General features: G+C 42.9%; 1 protein-coding gene across 1 annotated transcript in view; it reads left to right on the forward strand.

The window, feature by feature from the left end:
* Positions 1–21,035, forward strand: part of RHPN2 (rhophilin Rho GTPase binding protein 2) — a 49,685-nt gene that overhangs the window by 2,176 nt on the left and 26,474 nt on the right. The window contains exons 2-3 of the mRNA XM_087729411.1: positions 14,554–14,669; positions 17,128–17,256. Of these exons, the coding sequence (XP_087585537.1) occupies positions 14,554–14,669; positions 17,128–17,256 (245 nt within the window). The remainder of the gene's footprint in view (positions 1–14,553; positions 14,670–17,127; positions 17,257–21,035) is intronic.

Here is a 21,035-nt window from a genome sequence, read left to right on the forward strand (position 1 = left end):
GGAAGTGTTCATTATAGCAGTTAGTAGGTGCAACTTAATTACATAGCATTGCCTGCTCATTTAATACATAACCAGCACATCTGCTACATCTGTGTAAGTGGTAGAAATAGCCACTTGTCTAAATGGGGCTGTATGATGCATTTTTCCTGCTATGAAGCCTCTTTTCTGCTCTTGGTGGTGTCGTATATTTAACATTCCTTCCTAGGCAGCTTCTGCTTCCTACTTTTCATATACTTCCAGATAAGAATCGCAGACCTTTTAAAAATTGTAATCCCTCGCAAACAATTGACTTCCCCGGATTTCCCAAAGATAGGTGAACTTTCTGTTCCTTTGGCTTCCTATCAGCCGTACTAAATCAGTCACTGATAACTGCAATGTTCAAGCCAAACCCAGCGGGTTGTTCCACTAACTAAAATTAGGGAGAGCTTCAGAGCAGGTTGTTTGACAAACTCAGATATTGCGGTACAGCCTATCTCTAGGTTCATGCATTGTACAAAAACAAGTTTTTTTTTTTAAAAAAAATAATAATAATATAGGATGCCGAATATACGTCTCCCCGATTAAATCCTGCAAAAAGTTTATTTGTTGAAGAAGCCCTTTTAGCTGGGCTTATATTTATTTATTTATTTTTATGTTTCGTATTTCTGGACTGCCCGATCTCACTCAGTATATGGTGTACAGTACGGTACTGAAATATAAAACAGTATATGTGAATTAAAATCTTAAAAATTTAAATTTTGAAAGATTATAGGATTATAAGCAAGTGTAATGAACACTCTGAGCCGTAAACCAAATAAGATATATCAAGGCTTAATGAGTGAGAAATCATTTGTTAATCAGATCTCTGTCTGTCTGTCTCTGTGTGTGTCTGTCTGTCTGTTTCTCTCTCTCTCTCTCTCTCTCTCTGTCTGTCTGTCTGTCTCGCCCTGTCTGTGTCTCTCTCTGTCTTTGTCTCTGTCTCTCTGTGTCTATGTCTGTGTGTCTCTCTCTCTGTCCCTCTCTCTGTCTCTCTCTGTCTCTGTCTCTCTCTCTCTCTCTGTCTATCTATCTGTCTCTGTCTCTGTCTCTCTCTGTCTCCCCCATTCCTTAACATTTACTCTTATAATGATGGATTATCAAAGCTACTGGTAGATCACAAACTTCAGTTTAAAAAGTCAAGACTCATGTAGATTAAGCTCAACTTCTAATGATGGAAGGGCTGTTGTTTTCTTCAGAGTGGTGTGGAAGTATTTCCTTCAGCTACAAAACGCTAATGAAAGGCTGATGTTCTGCCATAATGAAAGGAAATTGTTTTTTTTAAGCAATATGTGGAGTCATGTTAGCCTTATTAGGACCAACCAAAATGACATTTAAGGATGTGCAACCGTTCTCAACAACTGCTAAGCATGTTTTTGTCCCATCTTGGTTAATCCTAATTAATTTCCCCCCAATTATTGATTCCCCTGATGATGGATTTCTCCCCTTTATGGATCAAGGCAACTGTCGTTATTTTGTTTGAAGGGTTTGGGGTTGTTGGTAGATGGTCTTCTTCTTTCTTCTTCTTCTTCTTCTTCTTCTTCTTCTTCTTCTTCTTCTTCTTCTTCTTCTTCTTCTTCTTCTTCTCCACCCCTCCTCCTTCTCCTCCTCCTCCTCCTTTCAAAAGGAAGGAAATCTAATAAGGTATGTCAGATCTGCATTCTCCATTTTCTGCCAGCGAGGAATGTGACAATAGAGGAGTTAGCCTCAGGTGAGAGCTTACAAGTTGGCAAAGTTTCTGCCTGTGTATTAAGAGTACCAGGTTAAATTTAGGGCACTTCTAACAGCAACATTGGCAGGGTTGACAGCTCATTTGAGAGCGCTTGGCCTCTACAGGTTTCAACTTCATTGGAAAGTTGTGCAAATATTAGTGAGAGTATCTTTCTCCTTCTCTCTCTTTCTCTCTCAAGTAAATACACATGCATGCCTGGCTAAACTCTCCACCCAGTTATGATGATTGGGTGAAGGGAAAGTTTAGCTTTAGATAATCCAAGAAAGTGGAGAGTTTTAAATAGTGTAACCAATGTACAGATTTCCTATACGTCCACTGTGGTTCTGGACCGATATTTTTTTCTCTTACAAGGGTGGTTTGTAGCATTACATTTCGCAGCCGACAGTCAAAAAAGCTGGAGTCCAGCTTCTTTGAGGGCAGAAAAGCTTATTTCCACATGTAGACTCTGAGTACAGTCTTCTGGACCTGATGTATGTACAAGGAGTCCTCAAACTTAGGGCCACAATTAAGCCCATAATTTCTGTTGCTAAGCGAGAGCGTTATGTGAGTTTTGCCCCATTTGGCGATTTTTCTTGCCATAGTCGTTAGGTGAATACTGCAGTTGTTAAGTGAATGTGGGTAGCCCATTGACTTTGGTTGTCAAGAAGATCGACAAAGGGGATCACATGACATCAGGACACTGCAGCCGTCATAAATATGAGTCAGTTGTCAAACCTCTGAATTTTGATCATGTAGACCAGAGGGATGTTGCAATGGTCATACGTGAGAAAATCTGTTATGTCATTTTTTTCCAGTGCTGTTATAACTTTTTTTTATTGAAAATTTTTAGAAAAGGAAACTTTTGCAAATGTTTACCTCCCCCCCCCTGTCCTCTCCACCCGAACCTCCCCCACCTTCCCCCCCACCCGACTTCCTAGAACAAATACAGGGTATAAATCTTTAACAAAGATGTTCTAAAATAAACTTAAAGAAAGTTAGTATCATCTTTCATTTGAGCTTTAACTCCTCTTTGCTAGGCTAACTCTAAACAGATTATATCATTCCTTATTTCTTCAGTCATAAACTGGAATTTCTTAGATATTTCTTAAATATTTTGAATATAGTCAATCCATCTTCTCCACTCCAGTTTATATCTCTCATTTGAGTGATCCTTGAGATATGCTGATATTTTAGCCATCTCTACTAGGTTTGTTACTTTTAATGTCCATTCTTGAATAGTAGGCAAGTCTTCCTTCTTCCAGTATTGCGCCACCAACAGTCTTGCTGCCGTTATTAAATACAAAATCAAGTTAGTCTCTATAACAGTACAATCAGTAGTTATACCTAACAAAAATAACTGAGGGATAAACTTTATCCTTTTTTAAAGAACATTTTGCATAATCCACCATATTTTTATCCAAAATGCTTTTACCTTTTTACAAGTCCACCATATATGGCAGTGGTTCCCAAACTTGGCAACTTTAAGACTTATGGACTTCAACTCCCAGAGTTCTCCAGCCAGAAGAGCTACCCACAACACCTCAGGTGGCCCCTAACCCTAACCCTCCAAGGGGAAATATAACATGCATGAACACATCCAGCCCTGAAGTAAAACTGCATCTATTCCTGTTGATCTTCTGGAAGTCCCTCAAAATCTGGTTATGCCATCAAGCTTCAGGGCTCCAGGGTACCCGCAACACCTCAGTTGCCTCCCCCCCAAGGGGAAAAATTATGACATGCATTGAACACACCCAGCCCTGAAGTAAGCCTGCCTCCCTCCCTCTTGATTTTCTGGAAGTCCCTCAAAATCTGGCTATGCCATCAAGCTTCAGGGCTCCAGGATCCCCAGGAGATACTGAAATGTCTCCATTGTTGTTAACATCTTCTCTTCTCTCTTAGCCTTTGTGATTTTTAAACGTTTCAGTAATAGTTTTTTATTGTTAACATCTGCTCTTCTCTCTTAGCCTTTGTGATTTTTAAATGTTTCAGTAATTGTTTTTTTTAAACGTGTTAATTGTTTTATAGTCTTGTCTGGGCGCACACCCGCCCAGAGTCACTTTTTTGTCACAATGGGTGGCCCTGTATATTTCATGAATAAATAAATATACTTAAGGCTGATTAATGCAGAGGAAGGTTTCCAGTGGTGCAAAGTTTAAATTTACCGTGTCATTCATACTCCCGTTCATAGAGCAGATCGCTGAGGCATTAGTCACGCTCCTGTGACAGGGCTCGGGGAGCCAAACGTTAGCCAAATGTGCCAGAAAATGCTACAGGTTGTTCACTTGGTGATTAAAAACCCAGCCCTAAGTTTACTGTAAGATGGGAAAGAGAAAGATTGGCAAACAGAAGGGCAGTAGAAATATTTATAGCTCATTGTTTGGCCAAGCAAATGTATGTAGATGAGATAAGAAGTAGCCCATCCCTTCAGGGCACGCTTGGCCTCTTATTCTTTTTTTGACTTTCTTATTTCTCTCTTAGTAAAATTATCTGATTCTATTGATGAGCTATCTGCCTTTCTTTCTTTCTTTCCTTCTTTCCTTTCTTTCCTTTCTTTCCTTTCTTTCCTTTCTTTCCTTTCTTTCCTTTCTTTCCTTTCTTTCTTGCCTGCCTGCCTGCCTGCCTGCCTGCCTGCCTGCCTACCTCTTAGAATCATGAGTAGAATAGGAATAGGAATAGGATAGAATAGAAATAGAATAGGAATAGGATAGAATAGAAACAGAATAGAATAGAATAGAATTCTTTATTGGCCAAGTGTGATTGGATGCACAAGGAATTTGTCTTTGGTGGAGATGCTATCAGTGTGCATAAAGAAAAATAAAATAGAATACATTCATCAAGAATCATAAGATGCAACATTTAGTGATAGTCGTAGGTTACTAATAAGCAGTCAAATTATACTAGGAAACAAATAAAATAATATACAATTTAAAGATACAAGCAACATGGTTATAGTCATAAGTGGAAAGAGATAGGGACTAGGAAAGAGATAGGGACTAGGAAAGAGATAGGGACTAGGAAATGAGAAGAATAATAGTAATACAGTATAATTTGACACTGTTGTGGGAATTAGTTGTTTGGCAGAGTGATGGCATTCAGGGGAAAAAAATTGTCCTTGTGTCTATTTGTTCTGGTGTGCAGTGCTCCATAGCGTTGTTTTGAGGGTAGGAGCTGAAACAATTTATGTCCAGGATGTGAGGGGGTCTGTAAATATTTTCACAGCCCTATTTTCACAACCCTCCTTTTCTCTTGGGCAGTAAAAAAATGTTTCTCCATTTCTTATCCAGGGAAATATAATATTCTGCCTTTTCAATATTTCCTAGGATATTTCATTCTTCTAAGAGAGGGGTGGGTGCTAACTTCCTACAATCTTCGACTATTTCTGATTTTTATTGAGATGGCAGCTACTCCTTCCATTTTGTGGTAGTGAGTGATGCATACAAATTGTTAAATAGCTGGGTGAAGAAGGAACTGTTTCAAGTTGGCTTCATGAATCTCCAGGGCAGCCTTTCTCAAGCTTTTAGCAAGTTTAAGATGGATGGACTTCAACTCCCAGAATTCTCCAGCCATTAGTGTGGGACGGGGATTGAGGAATTCTGGAATTGGACCTTCCTGGAAGTTGCCAGGTTTGAGAAATGCTGCTTTAGGCTATAGAAGCTTCCTTTATGAGTGTTTCTCTGTCAGCCTTCCCCAGATCCTGACTCAGAATTCTCATGCTGGCTGAGGAATTCTGAGAATTGAAGTCCTGCCAGCTGGAATGCATCCAGGTTGGGGAAAACTAATCTATTCTGTATACTTACTGGTTTTGCAGAAACCTGTATCATCTTTAAGTTTTTAAGAGATGGATATAGGATTAGTATGGTTCATGAAGCATGAGAAATACAGTTGTCAGGGCCTGGCGACAGTCCTTTCTCATTTTTCCTCCCCAAATTCTACTCTTCAGAGAAAGTCCTGTTCTGCTCTACTAAATTCCCAAGTTGATATAAACATAGGTTGAATTCAGAGAACAACACACTCTAAATAATAAAGTGGTTCCTTTGGTTTTGGCTTAGTTTTGCCAGTCCAGGTTACCGATCAGTCTCCGGATACGCTTCAAGGTGCTAGTCGTAACTTATAAAGCCCTTCATGGTATTGGATCTGGGTACTTGAGAGACCGCCTGCTGCCAATTACCTCCCACAGACCCATTAGATCTCACAGGGTTGGCCTCCTCTGGGTGCCATCTACCAGCCAATGCCACCTGGCTATTACCCAGGGGAGGGCCTTCTCTGTGGCAGCTCCGGCCCTCTGGAATGAACTCCCCGCAGGGATTCGGACCCTCACCTCTCTCCAGGCCTTCCGAAAAGCCGTCAAAACCTGGCTTTGCCGGCAGGCCTGGGGGTGATGAGTTCCCTCCCCTCTCGACATGTATGGTTGTGCAACTGTTGTTTACCTTTATTATTTGTATTTTGTTTTTTTATGTTTCCTTTTTCCCCCTTGAATTGTTCGCCGCCCTGAGTCCTCCCGGAGAAGGGCAGCATACAAATAATAAAATACTATTCTATTCTATTCTATTGACCCAAAGCTTGGGTTAGCGTAATGACAGAACAGTGAATTAATAGGAGTCCATCTAATCCACTTGCTTGGTTTAATTTAGGCCGGCAAGACTGTTTCTTGACAGAGAACTGCCAGAGCCTTGTTTGAAGATTTTGAGTGATGAAGTATGTAAATCCAGGGGTTTGGGAAGAATGTGAGAAATCCCCCTTTTGCAAGCAAAGAAGTGAATAGACGGTGTGTTTTTTCTAAGCAATTGTTTGTGTTCGGAGAAGCAATTAGTGTGTCAATCCGTTTGTTTGCTTTGGTGGGGAGACAGGGAAACAGAAGTCATGGAAACCACAGGGGCAAATTCACCTTCAGTTTTGCCTTATCTTGCTGTGAGCCCAATGTATGCTATGCTACTTGTTGCAATAGCAATAGCAATAGCAGTAGACTTATATACCGCTTCATAGGCCTTTCAGGCCTCTCTAAGCGGTTTACAGAGAGTCAGCATATTGCCCCCAACAATCTGGGTCCTCATTTTACCCACCTCGGAAGGATGGAAGGCTGAGTCAACCCTGAGCCGGTGAGATTTGAACCGCTGACCTGCTGATCTAGCAGTAGCCTGCAGTGCTGCATTTAACCACTGCTTGTTGTTGGTTTATCTCTTGAAACACACAACAGATGAAGTGACAGACACACAAACATTCCCAGTTCCTGCTGGTGTCAAGCCCAAAGTAACCTTTTCTACAGAACAGTCAAACCTTTGGAAATGTATTTCTGTCACTCAGGAGATCTGATTTCAGAATTCAGAACTGTTTACGGAAAAAGCACATTGACGTTCAACTAGCCGGAGGTATTTCCTGTCTGCCTGGTTATTGCAACAATATTCATTTTCCTCCATTGAATAATATCACGGCTGGACAGCTTTAGATCTATTTGTGTGAGTCTTATTCTGGTGTTTAAAATTTCCAGGAATATATAGACTGCGTATGTATGTGTGAGCATAAGCGGTGGCTCAGTGGCTAAGACGCTGAGCTTGTCGATCAGAAAGGTCAGCAGTTTGGCGGTTCGAATCTCTAGCACTATATAACAGAGTGTGCTCCTGCTACTTGTCCCAGCTTCTGCCAACCGAGCAGTTCGAAAGCAGGTAAAAATGCAAGTAGTAAAATAGGGACAACTTTGGTGGGAAGGTAACAGCGTTCTGTGCTCCTTCAGCATTTAGTCATGTCGGCCACATGACCACGGAGACGTCTTTGGACACTGCTGGCTCTTTGGCTTTGAAACGGAGATCAGCACCGCCACCTAGAGTCTTGAACGACTAGCACATATGTGCGAGCGGAACCTTTACCTTTACCTATGGAAAGAATGTCCAAATCCTATTTGTTTATGTTACCTAGTTTGGGAATGAAATGTCTGCAAGAAGATCGCCAAGCTCAAAAAGAAGCAAAGACCTCAATAATCTTGTTTCCCTGATGTTTAAAAAAAAATGCTTGTGTGTGTCTGTTGCTACATTTGGGAAGCTTCCTCCTCTTCAAAGCTGAAGCAATGAAATCTCTTGGTCCAAGGTCTCCAGATGCACCTTGTGACAAATATGAAAGCCACTGAACACTCCAAATAGAATTCTTTGTTGGCCAAGTGTGATTGGACACAGAAGGAATTTGTCTTTGGTGCATATGCTTTCAGTGTACATAAAAAGACAAGATGCACTCGTCACGAATGATAAGGCGCAACACTTAGTGATAGTCACAGGGTACAAATAAGCAATCAGGAAACAATATCAATAGAAATCGTAAGGATACAAGCAACAAAGTTAACAGTCCTGAAGTCAGACGTGGGAGGAGATGGGTGATAGGAACAATAAGAAGACTAATAGTGCAGCCTTAGTGAATAGTTTGACAGTGGTGAGGACATTATTTGTTTAGCAGTGATATCTATCATTTGGGGGGAAAACTGTCTTTGTGTCTAGTTGTTCTAGTGTGCAATGCTCTATAGCATCATTTTGAGGGTAGGAGTTGAAACAATTGATGCCCAGGATGTGAGGGCTCTGTAGATATTATCACAGCCCTCTTTTTGATTCGTGCATATACAGATCCTCAATGGAAGGCAGGTTGGTAGTAATTGTTTTTTCTGCAGTTCTAATTATCCGTTGAAGTTGTGTCTGTCTTGTTGGGTTGCAGAGCCAAACCAGACAGTTACAGAGGTGCAGATGATGGAACTCAATAATTGCCCGCTAAGATGATTTACTGAGGCTTGATTGACAGTATCCTGGCAACTAAAAGTCTCTCTCACCTTTTGAGGATAGCTTGCAAGGGGAAAAAATGGTTTTTCCAGACATCCTTTAGCCAAATGGGTTGGATTGTTAAAGCAGTGGAAGACAGTAGGTCATAGAGATGGGGAATTGCTTCTGTAATTGTGGCACTCAAATTATATAGTAAGCCTGTGAGGTGTAGGCTGCAGCCCTAGAATTGTATGCAGCTTGACTGACGCCTCCAGAGATGCAGCCCAGATTCTTACTTTTAATGCGGCAAGGAGGGAAGACTTGATAAATAACCCTCTTGACTATATTTAATGATACCTTGCTGCATGTCACTCTGTTTGGCTTCATGTCTGTCTTTGATCCGCCAAATTCTCCAGTATTTGATTCAAAGGTTAGGTGCAGTCCTGTCTCCCCAAAATGTTGTTGCCCTTTTGTTAAAGCAGTGGTTCCCAAACTTGGCAACTTTAAGACTTGTGGACTTCAACAGAGCTGGCTGGAGAATTCTGGGAGTTGAAGTCCACAAGTCTTAAAGTTGCCAAGTTTGGGAACCACTGTGTTAAAGGAACACTAATTGTTTCTAGAATGTAAGGAATAATAAAATGTAATGTGCTAATATTCAGTGAGGGCAGCTCTAGGGAAATGAAAGCAGGTTTCTTGAGAAGCAATGAAGGAGTAGCATACTCCGTGTAATAGATCTGAGGTAGGCCACAAACTCCACTCTTCCAATATATGTTGCATTAGGAAATTTTTTCTTATTGAGGTTGGCCACAAACATCTCCATTCTTTCAATATAATACGTTAGGGAGGGTTTTTTTTATTTATTTCTTGAGATCTGCATCCATTGAAAGGCTAAACTTTCTTTCTGTTGGCATATCTGTTGCAAAAACCACACCCTAATGGACGGTACTCTTTGCATTTCCTGCATTCCTTGGTTTCATCAATCAACATTTCAATAGAATCAATCAGTCCAATTGTCTGCAGGAGATTCTAGTTCTTCATTCCCCCCCCTCTCCCAGTGGTTTCATTGTCAGAAGTTTTGAAAAGTGCTGGAATCTTGATTGTTTAGCGATTTAGTTCAGTTGCTAACTGACTTTTGATTGAGGCACTATAGAGGTTTCAATACCTCTATAGTGCCTCAATTGTGCTTGGAACGAGCTCCCCGTGGAGATTCGTACCCTCTCCACCGTCCAGGCCTTCCGCACAGCCCTTAAGAACTGGCTAGCCCGTCAGGCCTGGGGATAAGGATAGCCGCCCCTCCCGAATGATGAATGTATGTTGCTTACTATTTTATTATATGTCTCTATGTCAATGTCTGTATTCCCCCTCCCTGATTTTATGTGAGCCGCCCTGAGTCCCCTCAGGGAAAAGGGCGGCCTACAAATATTAATAAAATCTAAAATCTAAAAATCTAAATCAATACCAATCATCTTTTGATTTCTAAGGCTTGCAGACAACCGCTTGACTGGTTTCCAAATGCAAGACTGCAACATGGACCTTTTTCCCCCCACCTACCTCCCAGCCCCCCAGCCCCCCAAAAAGAAAGAAAAAATAGACTCCCCCCCCCCCCAATAAAAAGCAAGTAGTGTAAATGCTCCAAGATCCCCACAGATGGGGACTGCAGCCAAGCAATTAAAAGACGCTTGCTCCTGGAGAGGAAAGCTATGGCAAATTTAAACAGCATAGTAAAAAGCAGAGACACCACCCTGCCAACAAAAGTGTGTATAGTCAAGGCTCTGGTTTTCCCAGTTGCAATGGATGGCTGTGAAAGTTGGACCATAAGGAAGGCTGAAGGCCAAATAATTGTAGCCTTTGAACATTGGTGCTGGAGAAGACTCCTGTGAGTCCCTTGGACTGCAAGGAGATCAAACCGGTCAGTCCTAGAGGAGATCAATCCTATCTGCTCTTTAGAAGGCCAGATCCTGAAGAGGAAACTCAAATCCTTTGGCCACCTAATGAGAAGGAAGGACTCACTGGAGAAGAGCCTCATGCTGGGAACGATTGAGGGCAAAAGAAGAAGAGGACGACAGAGAACAAGGTGGCTGGATGGAGTCACTGAAGAAGTAGGAGTGAGATTAAATGGATTTCACAGGATGGCAGAGGACAGGAAGACCGGGAGGAACTTTGTCCATGGAGTCGCGATGGGTCGGACATGACTTCGCAACTAACAACAACAGTTTAAATGCTTATGGCTAGCTGGGCCCACATTAACTTTCTTGCTTCTACTGTTCATTTCTAGAAATAAGATTGTCATGTCAGACTCGTATCTTATTCTTCAGGCATTTAAGACATTGGACAGCTTTTTCTCCAAGAGAATGTTAAGGAGGACAGGAAGTCTCCTTTTATATAATGGTTAATATTTGCCCAGCTCTGCTTTTACTAGGTTTCCAATGCAAGTCATTAACTTCCAATGGAGAATTTAACTCTCTCCCACCAGGCTCCATGCGAGCAGAACACCATTCTTTTCTCAAAGGTACCTCAAGGAACATCCGTGTTTTTCATAAAACCTTTTTGAGGCCAACTTTCCTTGCCTTCCTCTGCTTTGAAAAGAAAACAGGTAACCCCAGTGGTGGGTTTCAAATTTTTTTAGAACCTCTTCTGTAGGTGTGGCCTGCTTTGTGGGAGTGGCTTGCTGGCCATGTGACTGGGTGGGAGTGGCTTGCCAGCCGTGTGACCAAGTGGGAGTGGCCAACTTGTAAAATGTGGTGAAACTCACTTAACAACGCTCTTGCTTAGCAACCAAAATGTTGGATCAGAAACTCTGGCATTTGAAGCACGCAAGTCTTAAAGCTGTCAAGTTACAAGACCCTTGCACCCCCTAACCTTTTAGAAAAAACTCCCCATGGAGTTCAAACTTGACAGCTTTAAGACTTGTGGACTTCAACTCCCAGAATTCCTCCTCTCGCTCTTCATCTTGATGATGTGCAGACGGGCAGGGGGAGGGAGCTGGAACCAGTTCTAAACGTTGTTGATTGTTCAACTTCTTAAAAGCTTCCAGTGATGGAACACCAACAACTTCTGGAGACAAGCCGTTTCACTGCTTTGGAGAATAGGTGTTCTCTCTCTCTCTCTCTCTCTCTCCCTCTCCCTCTCCCTCTCTCTCCCTCCCTCCCTCCCTCCCCCCCCTCTCTCTCTCTCACACACACACACTTTTTTGTGGCAGCCTTTTAGATATTCGGAACCAAGTGTGGAAGAACTATCTGGATCTGCCAGTTTTGATGGCCTTGGCTTTTGATCTTTGCTTGATTTTGCAGCTTTACTGCCCCTAATATGATGTTTGTTCTAGTTAAGCAAACTCTTTAACCTGTTCTGCAGTCCTTAATCATATTTGAATTTCTTATCTTTCGGTAAAGTGAGTAGCCACAAAATAAAACTGTTTCTCTTAAGAAAAGAAAAGAAAAGAAAAAAGAAAAGAAAAGAAAAGAAAAGATGAACATAAATACACACAGCAGAAATGCAACACCTTCTAGTTTTCTTTGTGTGAGATCTTGTCATAAATGAAGATAAGGCTTTTTACCTAAGTTTCTTTTCTAAAAGAAACTTAAGGAAATCCCTCCCAACAACTTTGGTCATTATGGTGTCTTTGTCAGGCTTTTAGGCTTTCAGATATTCAGATATCCTGGGATGGGGTGGGGTGGGGTGGGGAATGCTTGGAATTCCTGTTTGTGGATTGAAACACGACATAAAAGTGAAATATTCTCACATACCAGGGTGACAGCCTTACATAGAGGGTTGGGGTTTTTTTTTCTTTTTTTTTTGAGAAGTGAGGACAACCTATCTGCTGTTTTGATCTGTTTCTCCTCTGGTTGATGAAAAACACAATAAAAGGCGATTTGTGGTATGGCCATGTGGTTTGATAGCATCTCTTGAATGAAACGAAATACCAGGTCATTTGAAGGCAACACTTCCTTTTGAAGGACTACAGCCCACAGGTCAGTTTTCAGGATGTGGCTTGTTTAAAGAGTCTCACAGGTTCATTCCCTGTCATCCTAAATTACATATGAGTAATTTTGATGATTTCCAAATCTTGAAGGCTTGATTTGATGGGCCAGTTTGCTGGCAAGGGGCTGCATTTAGCTTAGCCTCATCGTGGCTTTTGTTGGTACTGGCATAATTGCGATGTGCTAATTGTTGCACTTTGTGTATACCATGTTTATGGCACAACACAAGGAGTACATTCAGCCAATTGGGGGTTTATAATTCGGTGCCAAGTGCTGAAATTCAGCTTGGTTTAATGAGATGCGAAAATGCAATCTTTGTGAGACAGTCCATCAAGGCAGCATATGCAGAGGTATATGGACATGGCTGGTAGAACTTCGAAAATGGGTCAAAATAAAATAGAATACCTTATTGGGTGAGTTTGATTTAGCACACAAGAAATTTGTCTCCGGCTCAAATTCTCTCAGTGTACATGCAAAGCAGGAGAGTAATAATGATTCTAATAATGATACCAATAAGAGGGGGTAGTAATAATCCCACCCCTGGTCCCATTCCCTTGTCACATCTTCTTTCTCAAGAAGGTCGAGAACTATTTTTCTGCATGAACTCAGCCATTTCTCATTCTGAATGGGTTTTATTAGGTTATAAAGTGTTATAAAATACAAAATATGAAAGCAAATAAAAGGGCAGGGATAGGGAGAGGGAAAGAGCAGAGAAAAGTGAGAAGGGGTAGGGGAAGAAAAAGAAGCATTGACTCTCGACTTATCTATTACAGTAGAATAGGGCGTTAACGACAATCACACTTTTTTGTTTTGCCCTAATAGTATAAACCAGTCATTTCTACAAGAATCTATCAATCAAATCTGTAAAAACCAGAATTGAAGTTTTATTCTTTTCAAAGCTTCATTTCTAAAATGCAGAGAGATGGGTTTTATTTGGGGGGCATCAACCTTTCTTTCTTTCTTTCTTTCTTTCTTTCTTTCTTTCTTTCTTTCTTTCTTTCTTTCTTTTGTTCTGTCCTTTTTAAATTTAATTTAATTCATTAATTAATTCATTGGAATTTGTCAAACAAAAACGAGAAGAAAAATAAAAGAAATAAAAATACAGTGTCAGGGACGATCGGTTGGTGCACTTATGCACGCCCCCCTCTCCCGACCACTTAAGTATGAAGTAAGGTCCACGGAAGTCAATTTGCAACTGAAACTGTGAAAATTTGTAGCTGAGACAACTGAATCAGGAAGGCATTCCACAGTTTGACAACTCTATTATAGAAATCATATTTTTTACACTCAAGTTTAGAACGAACATTGGGTTTAGAGCGCTTGTTAGCGCACATATTATTGCAATTAAAACAGAAAAAGTCATTTACTGGTAAAACATTATGACGTGTGTATATGTGTGTGTATATGTTTTCGTAGATTTTCATGGGTACAGGTATGCAGGTCTTGGCGTATTCAGGTCTTTTCCCATGTAAGATTGAGAGTATCTTGGCGACGTTTCGACAAGGTCCCACTCGCTATCTTCAGGCTGGTGCCTCGTGCTTGCGCCAGCAAAGAGTACAAGCACGAAGCCAAAGGCACCAAACCCCTCTCCCCCTCTCTCTCTCTCTCTCTCTCTCTCTCACACTCACTCACTCTCTCTCTCTCTCTCTCTCTCTCTCTCTCTCTCTCTCTCTCTCTCTCTATCTATCTATCTATCTATCTATCTATCTATCTATCTATCGTGTCACAACCCCTGGTATGCCCAAATATGGGAGGGAGCATACTGCTTCCCTTTTCTATCTATCGACTCACTCTGGAAGCCATCCAGGCAGAAAGCCATTTTTTTATGTTGCCTTGTTACATTTGTGTTGCAATTGTGCTGATAAATAAATAAAAGGAGACCAGTATAGATCTATTTCAAGCTATAATATAATATAACTGCCTAATATGTAATACAGCCCAGGTTCACATCCCAGTATGGCTAACTGATGAGAGCTAAATAGCTTGAAATAGATCTATACTAATCTCCCTTTATTTATTTATCAGCACAATTGCAACACACACACATGTATGTATGTATCTGTATCTGTATCTGTATATGTATATATATGGGCTAAAGGGTATCTTTTCTGTTATTCAGGGATGCAACCCCCTTGCAGAAACCGGGCGGAGCAAATTGCAAAATCGGAGAGCTGTCCTGAACCAGCAGATTCTGAAAGCGGTGAGGATGAGAGCTGGCGCAGAAAACCTCCTCCGGTATGTTCCCACGAGTTCCCTCTCCTTTCTGCCCACAGTCACAAAATGCAGCCTTTGTCCTTCTCAACAGGAACGGACTTTCACTTCCCAGCCAGCAGCTCGTTGGCTCCAACACCTTATTGAGAATAAACCGAAGACCCGAGCTTGGCATGCCAATTTACATAATGTTTTCCCTGTTCCCCTTCAAAGGAGGGGGGTCTGCTTGTTCCACCAGCTTTCTCCTGCTTCTCTTTCTATATCAGCGGTCACCAGCTGGGGGTCTGTAAGAAAATTTTGGCAGTCCCCAGAAAAATTTGCGGAAATCTTTGCAATTTTTATATTGCACTAAATTAGGGGTCCTCAAACTACGGCCCCCGGGCCAGATACGTGCAATGAATGTTTGTGTTGCTTCAGGGAGTCTCCCCTTTTGGGGTCTTTTTGTGTGGGTCGGAGGAGGGAAGAAATTCTGCTTCAGCCTCCTGGTGGGGGGCTTTGGGTGAAGGCTGGAGGGAAGCACTGCTGATGGCAAAGAGCCAGAGGGCCTTGTTCCAGTGGGACTGCATCATGGCCTGGAACTGGCTGACCATCTCAGCCCGCTGAGCCTCCAGGTGCCGGTACCTGGCCTTGGACTCCCGCAGCTCTTCCCTCTGCTTGGAAAGCCTATGCTCATAGTCCTCAGTGAGGTGCTTCTGTGAGCCTCCTTCTCGGTCAGATCCAATCTGAACTGAGCTGTTTTGCCAACTCTTTCTCATGGGGGCTGCTTAGCTCCAACAGTTGCTTCCTGTTGGGGCTCTAAGGAGCCCAGATGAGTAGGTGAGTGGCGAGTAGAGGCTGGTGAGACACCCCTAGACATGAGTGACTTTGAGTTGGCCATGTCCACACAGCAGGTCATTAGGCAGATCATATTAGTGGCCCGTAGGATTTAAAATTATGAATTTAGTGGTCCCTGAGGTCCGAAAGGTTGGTGACCTTCAAGACTGGATTACTGTAATGCGCTCTACGTGGGGCTGCCCCTTAAAAGTGTTCGGAGACTACAATTGGTCCAGAATGCAGCCGCAAGAGCGATATTGGGTGTACCAAGGTACACCCACACTACACCTATCCTCCGTGAACTGCACTGGCTCCCTATTGGTCTCTGAGCACAATTCAAGGTGCTGGTTATTACCTTTAAAGCCCTACATGGCTCAGGACCTGGATATCTACAAGACCGTCTTCTGCCGCACACCTCCCTAAGACCGATAAGATCGCACAGGGTGGGCCTTCTCCAGGTGCCATCAGCTAGACAATGTCGGCTGGCAGCGGCTCGGAGGAGGGCCTTCTCTGTTGCCGCTCCGGCCCTATGGAATGAACTACCCCCAGAGATCCGGACCCTACCCACTCTCATGGCCTTCCGAAAAGCTATTAAAACCTGGCTATTCCGGCAGGCCTGGGGCTGTTGACCTCTTGTCCGAGGTCCAGCCCCGCTTAGACTGGGTGTATGGTGTGTTTCTTTTAATCTGTTTTCTTATGTTTGTCTTTTTACCTTTTTCCTAAAATTTTATTTCTGTAAGCCGCCCGGAGTCCTTCGGGATTGGGCGGCCTATAAATTTAATAAATAGAATAGAATAGACCCCTGTTCTATATGGTTTCCTTTCAAAACAAGCCCAATGCTATGTGCCCTTTGATGCAAAGGGATGGTTTTATCCACATTCTTCTTCTTGAGTTTAAAGTAATCATCGACGTATGATTACAGTTGAGCCCCAAATTTCCCCTGGCTAAGCAAGACAATTGTTAACTGAATTTTGCCCCATTCTACAACCATTCTTGCAACAGTTGTTAAGTGAATAACTTCAGCTGTTAACCTAGTAACTCAGCTGTGAAGTGAATCTGGCTTCCCCATTAATTTTGCTTGTCGGAAGTTTGCAAAAGGTGATCACATGACCTCAGGACACTGCAACTCTCGTAAATACGCGTCAGTTGCCAAGTGTCTGAAATTTGAACATGGGACCATGGGGAGACTGCAATGGTCGTAAGTGTGAAAAACGGTCATAAGTCACTTTTTTCAATGCCAAATACTAAATTGAGGACTATCTATAGATGTCAGTGCTGGAATAATCTGAAAGGTAAAGAAAATAGGCAAGGGAAATCATAGGGAAATATTATAAGGAAATAGTCTGACCGGCATGATGGCCTAGAGGCCTTCTGCTTGGAAAGTTGCGAGTTCAATCCTAGGAAGCAACAAATGTTTCTTATCCAGGAACCAAGATAAAATATCTGCTGCGAACTCCACATAGGTGTCAGTAAGGGCATCCGGCTGGTAAATGCTCAGTTCCATTCAGTTGCCCCAACTCCATCTGGATAAAAGGGATTACAGGGTCATAAAAAGAATATAAATATATATAAGGAAATAATTTGAAAAATAGAGAAAATGATGGTAAGGCTCATTCTATTATTAAATGATTGTTCTCTAAACATTTTTATTTTATTTTTCCTTTGGCAGTGCGTCGACCAGCCCCAAAGTGCGCCAACAGGTGTTGCTGGAACTCAGCTACGTCAATTCCAACCTGCAGATCCTTAAGGAAGAGTTAGAAGGGCTCAATATCTCTGTGGAGGTGTACCAGAACATGGAGTAAGTAAAAGGGGTGGGTGGGACGATTGTAGGGGTGCTCTCTTCTTTTTTTTGCTAACGAATGCAAAAACAAACATGCCAAAGAATGTAAAACTGAAGAAAGAATCTTTATTTTTAAAAAAAGAACAACAAAAGAACAAGCTGTATTACTGAAATGGCCCTGCTGTGCCCAAAGATTATGGCAGAGCTTTTAAATTGCTTCTGGGAAAAGAATTCGAAGTAATTAATACTGCCAAAGAGGTGGTTTGGATGGCAGGCAGTGAGGAAGGCAGAGGCAACCCATCCACCTTATTTTAATCGGCTGGAAGCAAACAGGAAAAACAATAGCAATAGCAGTTAGACTTATATAGTGCTTTATAGCCGAGGAGCCGAGGTGGCGCAGTGGTTAAATGCAGCACTGCAGGCTACTTCAGCTGACTGCAGTTCAGCAATTCGGCTGTTCAGATCCCACTAGGCTCAAGGTTGACTCAGCCTTCCATCCTTCCGAGGTGGGTAAAAGGAGGACCCGGATTGTTGTTGGGGGCAATATGCTGACTCTGTAAACCGCTTAGAGAGGGCTGAAAGCCCTATGAAGCGGTATATAAGTCTAACTATTGCTAGGGCTTTCAGCCCTCTCTAAGCGGTTTACAGAGTCAGCATATCGCCCCCACAATCTGGGTCCTCATTTTACCCACCTCGGAAGGATGGAAGGCTGAGTCAAACCTGAGCCGGTGAGATTTGAACCGCTGAACTGCTGATAGCAGTCAGCTGAAGTGGCCTGCAGTACTGCACCCTAACCACTGCGCCACCTCGGCTCTACAGACGGTGTATATGCTCAAGACCAGGGGTGTCAAACTTGATTTCATTGAGGGCCGCATCAGGGTTGTGTTTGACCTTGGGGGTGGGGGTGGCCAGCTTGACGTTACTCGTGTCGGGGCGTCTGTGGGGGCCCAAATGTTCTGCCAGTGAAAAGGGGCTCCAGACTCCATTTTCAGCTGCGACGGCCTCCTGCCACCCTCCTACATGCGGCCTCGAGCTCCATTTTCACTGGCAGAGGGCAACAAGAGTCCGTTGCAGCCGAAAACAGAGCCTGAGAGGCATGGGTGGGTTCTGGCTGGCGCTACTGCCGGTTTGCTCTGGGACCTACGCATGCACACCCATGCAGTGCCACAAAAAACGCTCTGCGCATGCGCAGAAGGCAAAAACAAGATAGCGCTGCCTTTGGCGCCGCCGAGAGAATCAGTTCGGGGGCATGGCAGGCCTGGGTCTCTGCCGGTTCCAGCAACCCAGGCCACCAAATTGCTACCGGTTTAGCCAAACCGGTCCAAACCAGTAGGAACCCACCTCTGCTGAGAGGGCCTCATGCAGCCTGCTCGAACTCCATTTTTGCTGGCGGAGGCACCACGGGCGGTTCCTTTGCTGTTTCTAGTGTGGCCCTCGTGGGCCAGATCCAGTCATCGGACCTTGAGTTGGTCAAGACATAGCATATAAACGATGCTCAAGACATAGCATATAAATGATACTTGAGCAGGGTTCACAGTATTGTTGCTACACACCCTCTCCACAACCTGTTTTCCTTGTTACCTTCTGAGAGGAAGCTTTGAGGTATCCGAAGCAGAACATCTATTCAGTCACAGTTTTGTGCATCGACCTTTTGAACTTTCAAGTTTCCTTGTTCCGCTATGTATTCAAAACGGACAGTGATTAATATTTATATGTGTGTGTGTGTCTGTCTCTGTGCGTTATGTATGTGTGTAGGTAGATGTATACTTTCTTTTGAGAGCAGGTAACAGAATTTATCAACACGTGGAACTTAAATTTTAACACACCCACAGATGATTTCTCCTGCCCTTCATCCACCATGTCGTAGTAAATGCCCAGGTATAAAATTAATAAAAACAGATGTGACTCAAGGTACTAGTGTGATTTAATTGGTGAAGGTGTTTAACTAGTCCTGGGGAGACCCAGGTCGAACTTCAACCGAGGAAGTTTTGTGGATCACCTGAGGCCAGTCACTCTGCCAAAACCAACCTCACAGGATGTTGTTATGGGGAAGAAGATTGCTCAGCCATGAAGCAATTGCTAGAGCAGAATACACTTTGGCAGTGCTACTTTGAACAAATCCATGCAAGATTGACTTAATTTTTTTTAAAAAAATCCTAATCACAGTATTACATTTATGCTTGGGTCTTGCTGTTGTTCTGACTGAGGCTTCCCAAGAGCAAGAAACAAACTCCTTGTCCCGGCAAAAAAAAACCTTTTATTAATTTACAGTGAATTCTGCTCATCCCCAGCTGGCAAAATCTTTCAAAGGGGGATTTATAGTCACAGAACCTTATCTGGCTTGGCGTGCTGCCAGGCCGATATCTGGAGAAATTGGTAAGGAGTCTCGGAGAGTCATGAACCAATTAAGCAAACTAATTGTCTCCTGCAAATTCCACTCCCCTTACGCTCCTCTTTTATTTCCTCAGGGAAGGGTCATTCATAGTTTGGCCTTATTCCCAAGTCGCCTTCTGTTCTTTAGTTGTTCCCTTCGTCTGGCAATTCTGCGCATGCGCACACTGGGAACTGGCTCCAGCTGTTCATCTGCCTCACTGAGAACAGCTGATAACTGGCATATGGCTCTGGCCCCCTTTCTGCCTCCGACACAGAGCCTTCATCAGAACCTTCCCCAGACTCCAGGACTGGCCCATGTTCCTCCCCAACCTCCTCACTGTCCGAATCGGCTGCCAGCTCCACTGGCTGCTGTCGGGTCACAACAACTGTCACTGGGACTTTAACCCATGTGTTGATCATAATTGGTACATTAATGCATCCAGAGATCTAAGTTTTCAATGTTTTGCCAATATTTGCCGATAAAGCAGAATATTTGTAGGTCCTTGGTACTGTCTGTTTGGTTGTGAGCTTGGTTGAATATTTAGAAGACGGGTGTCTACTATTTTTCTACCCGGGAGTTTGGCACGGGGAGACAGGAGGAGGAACGGAATGCCCCTCTACATTCACCTCGAGTGTTGCCAGGAGCACTGGTGGCCTTAGAAAGCTATGTAACAAGCCTTGGCAGCTTCATAAAAATGATCATGAGAAGGACATTGAAAATCCAAAGGAAAGCTTTGTTTCTGGTTTTTGGTTCCCTCCACATGCAGGCTGCCTCAAAATAATACTGTGGAATTTGATTGCTGTGGAATAATACTGTGGAATTTGATTGCTCCTGTTGAGATGGCTTTTAGGTTTCTTCCTGCCAATGGTGAAGAAGGACAAGGAAAAAATAGTGGAAGGGCGGGAATGAATTAATATTCCGGTGCAAAAGATGGTGATGGTTTTATGCTTAGAATCTCTGTGTCAGCGTTCCAAATACCATGTAGAATCAAATCAGAATCGAAGGCAAAACTATGCTTAAAGTTCCAATTTAATAAAGCAGGCATGTTGGCACGTAGCTGTGGGATCCCAACTCTGGAAGTTACATCAGAATCCCACCCAGTTAAAAGTTCATGATCTTGTCCCCACACCCACAATCCATCACATGGTCCAATCTCCTTCTTCCACGCTGGCGTCCATGCCCAGCTTCTTCCGGTCAGGTGTACTGGTGTGGAGACAAAGGATGACCTTGGCTTCTAGCAAAGAATGAAAAACAATACATTCCAAAATCCTACTCCTTCTAATCCCCCCTCCCATTGACTATACTTAAAGAAACAGCATAATGAAATAAGAGAAAGTGTGGCAAGCCAAAATTCTAAAAGGAATATAAATGCAGGCCTGACACTCTGCTTATTTTTGCTAGACCAGTTGAATCTCTTAGTGGT

The sequence above is a fragment of the Thamnophis sirtalis genome, unplaced genomic scaffold (assembly GCF_051295495.1).
Source record: "Thamnophis sirtalis isolate CommonGarterSnake01/CBP01778 unplaced genomic scaffold, rThaSir2_p1.2 scaffold_14, whole genome shotgun sequence".
Classification (NCBI taxonomy): domain Eukaryota; kingdom Metazoa; phylum Chordata; class Lepidosauria; order Squamata; family Natricidae; genus Thamnophis; species Thamnophis sirtalis.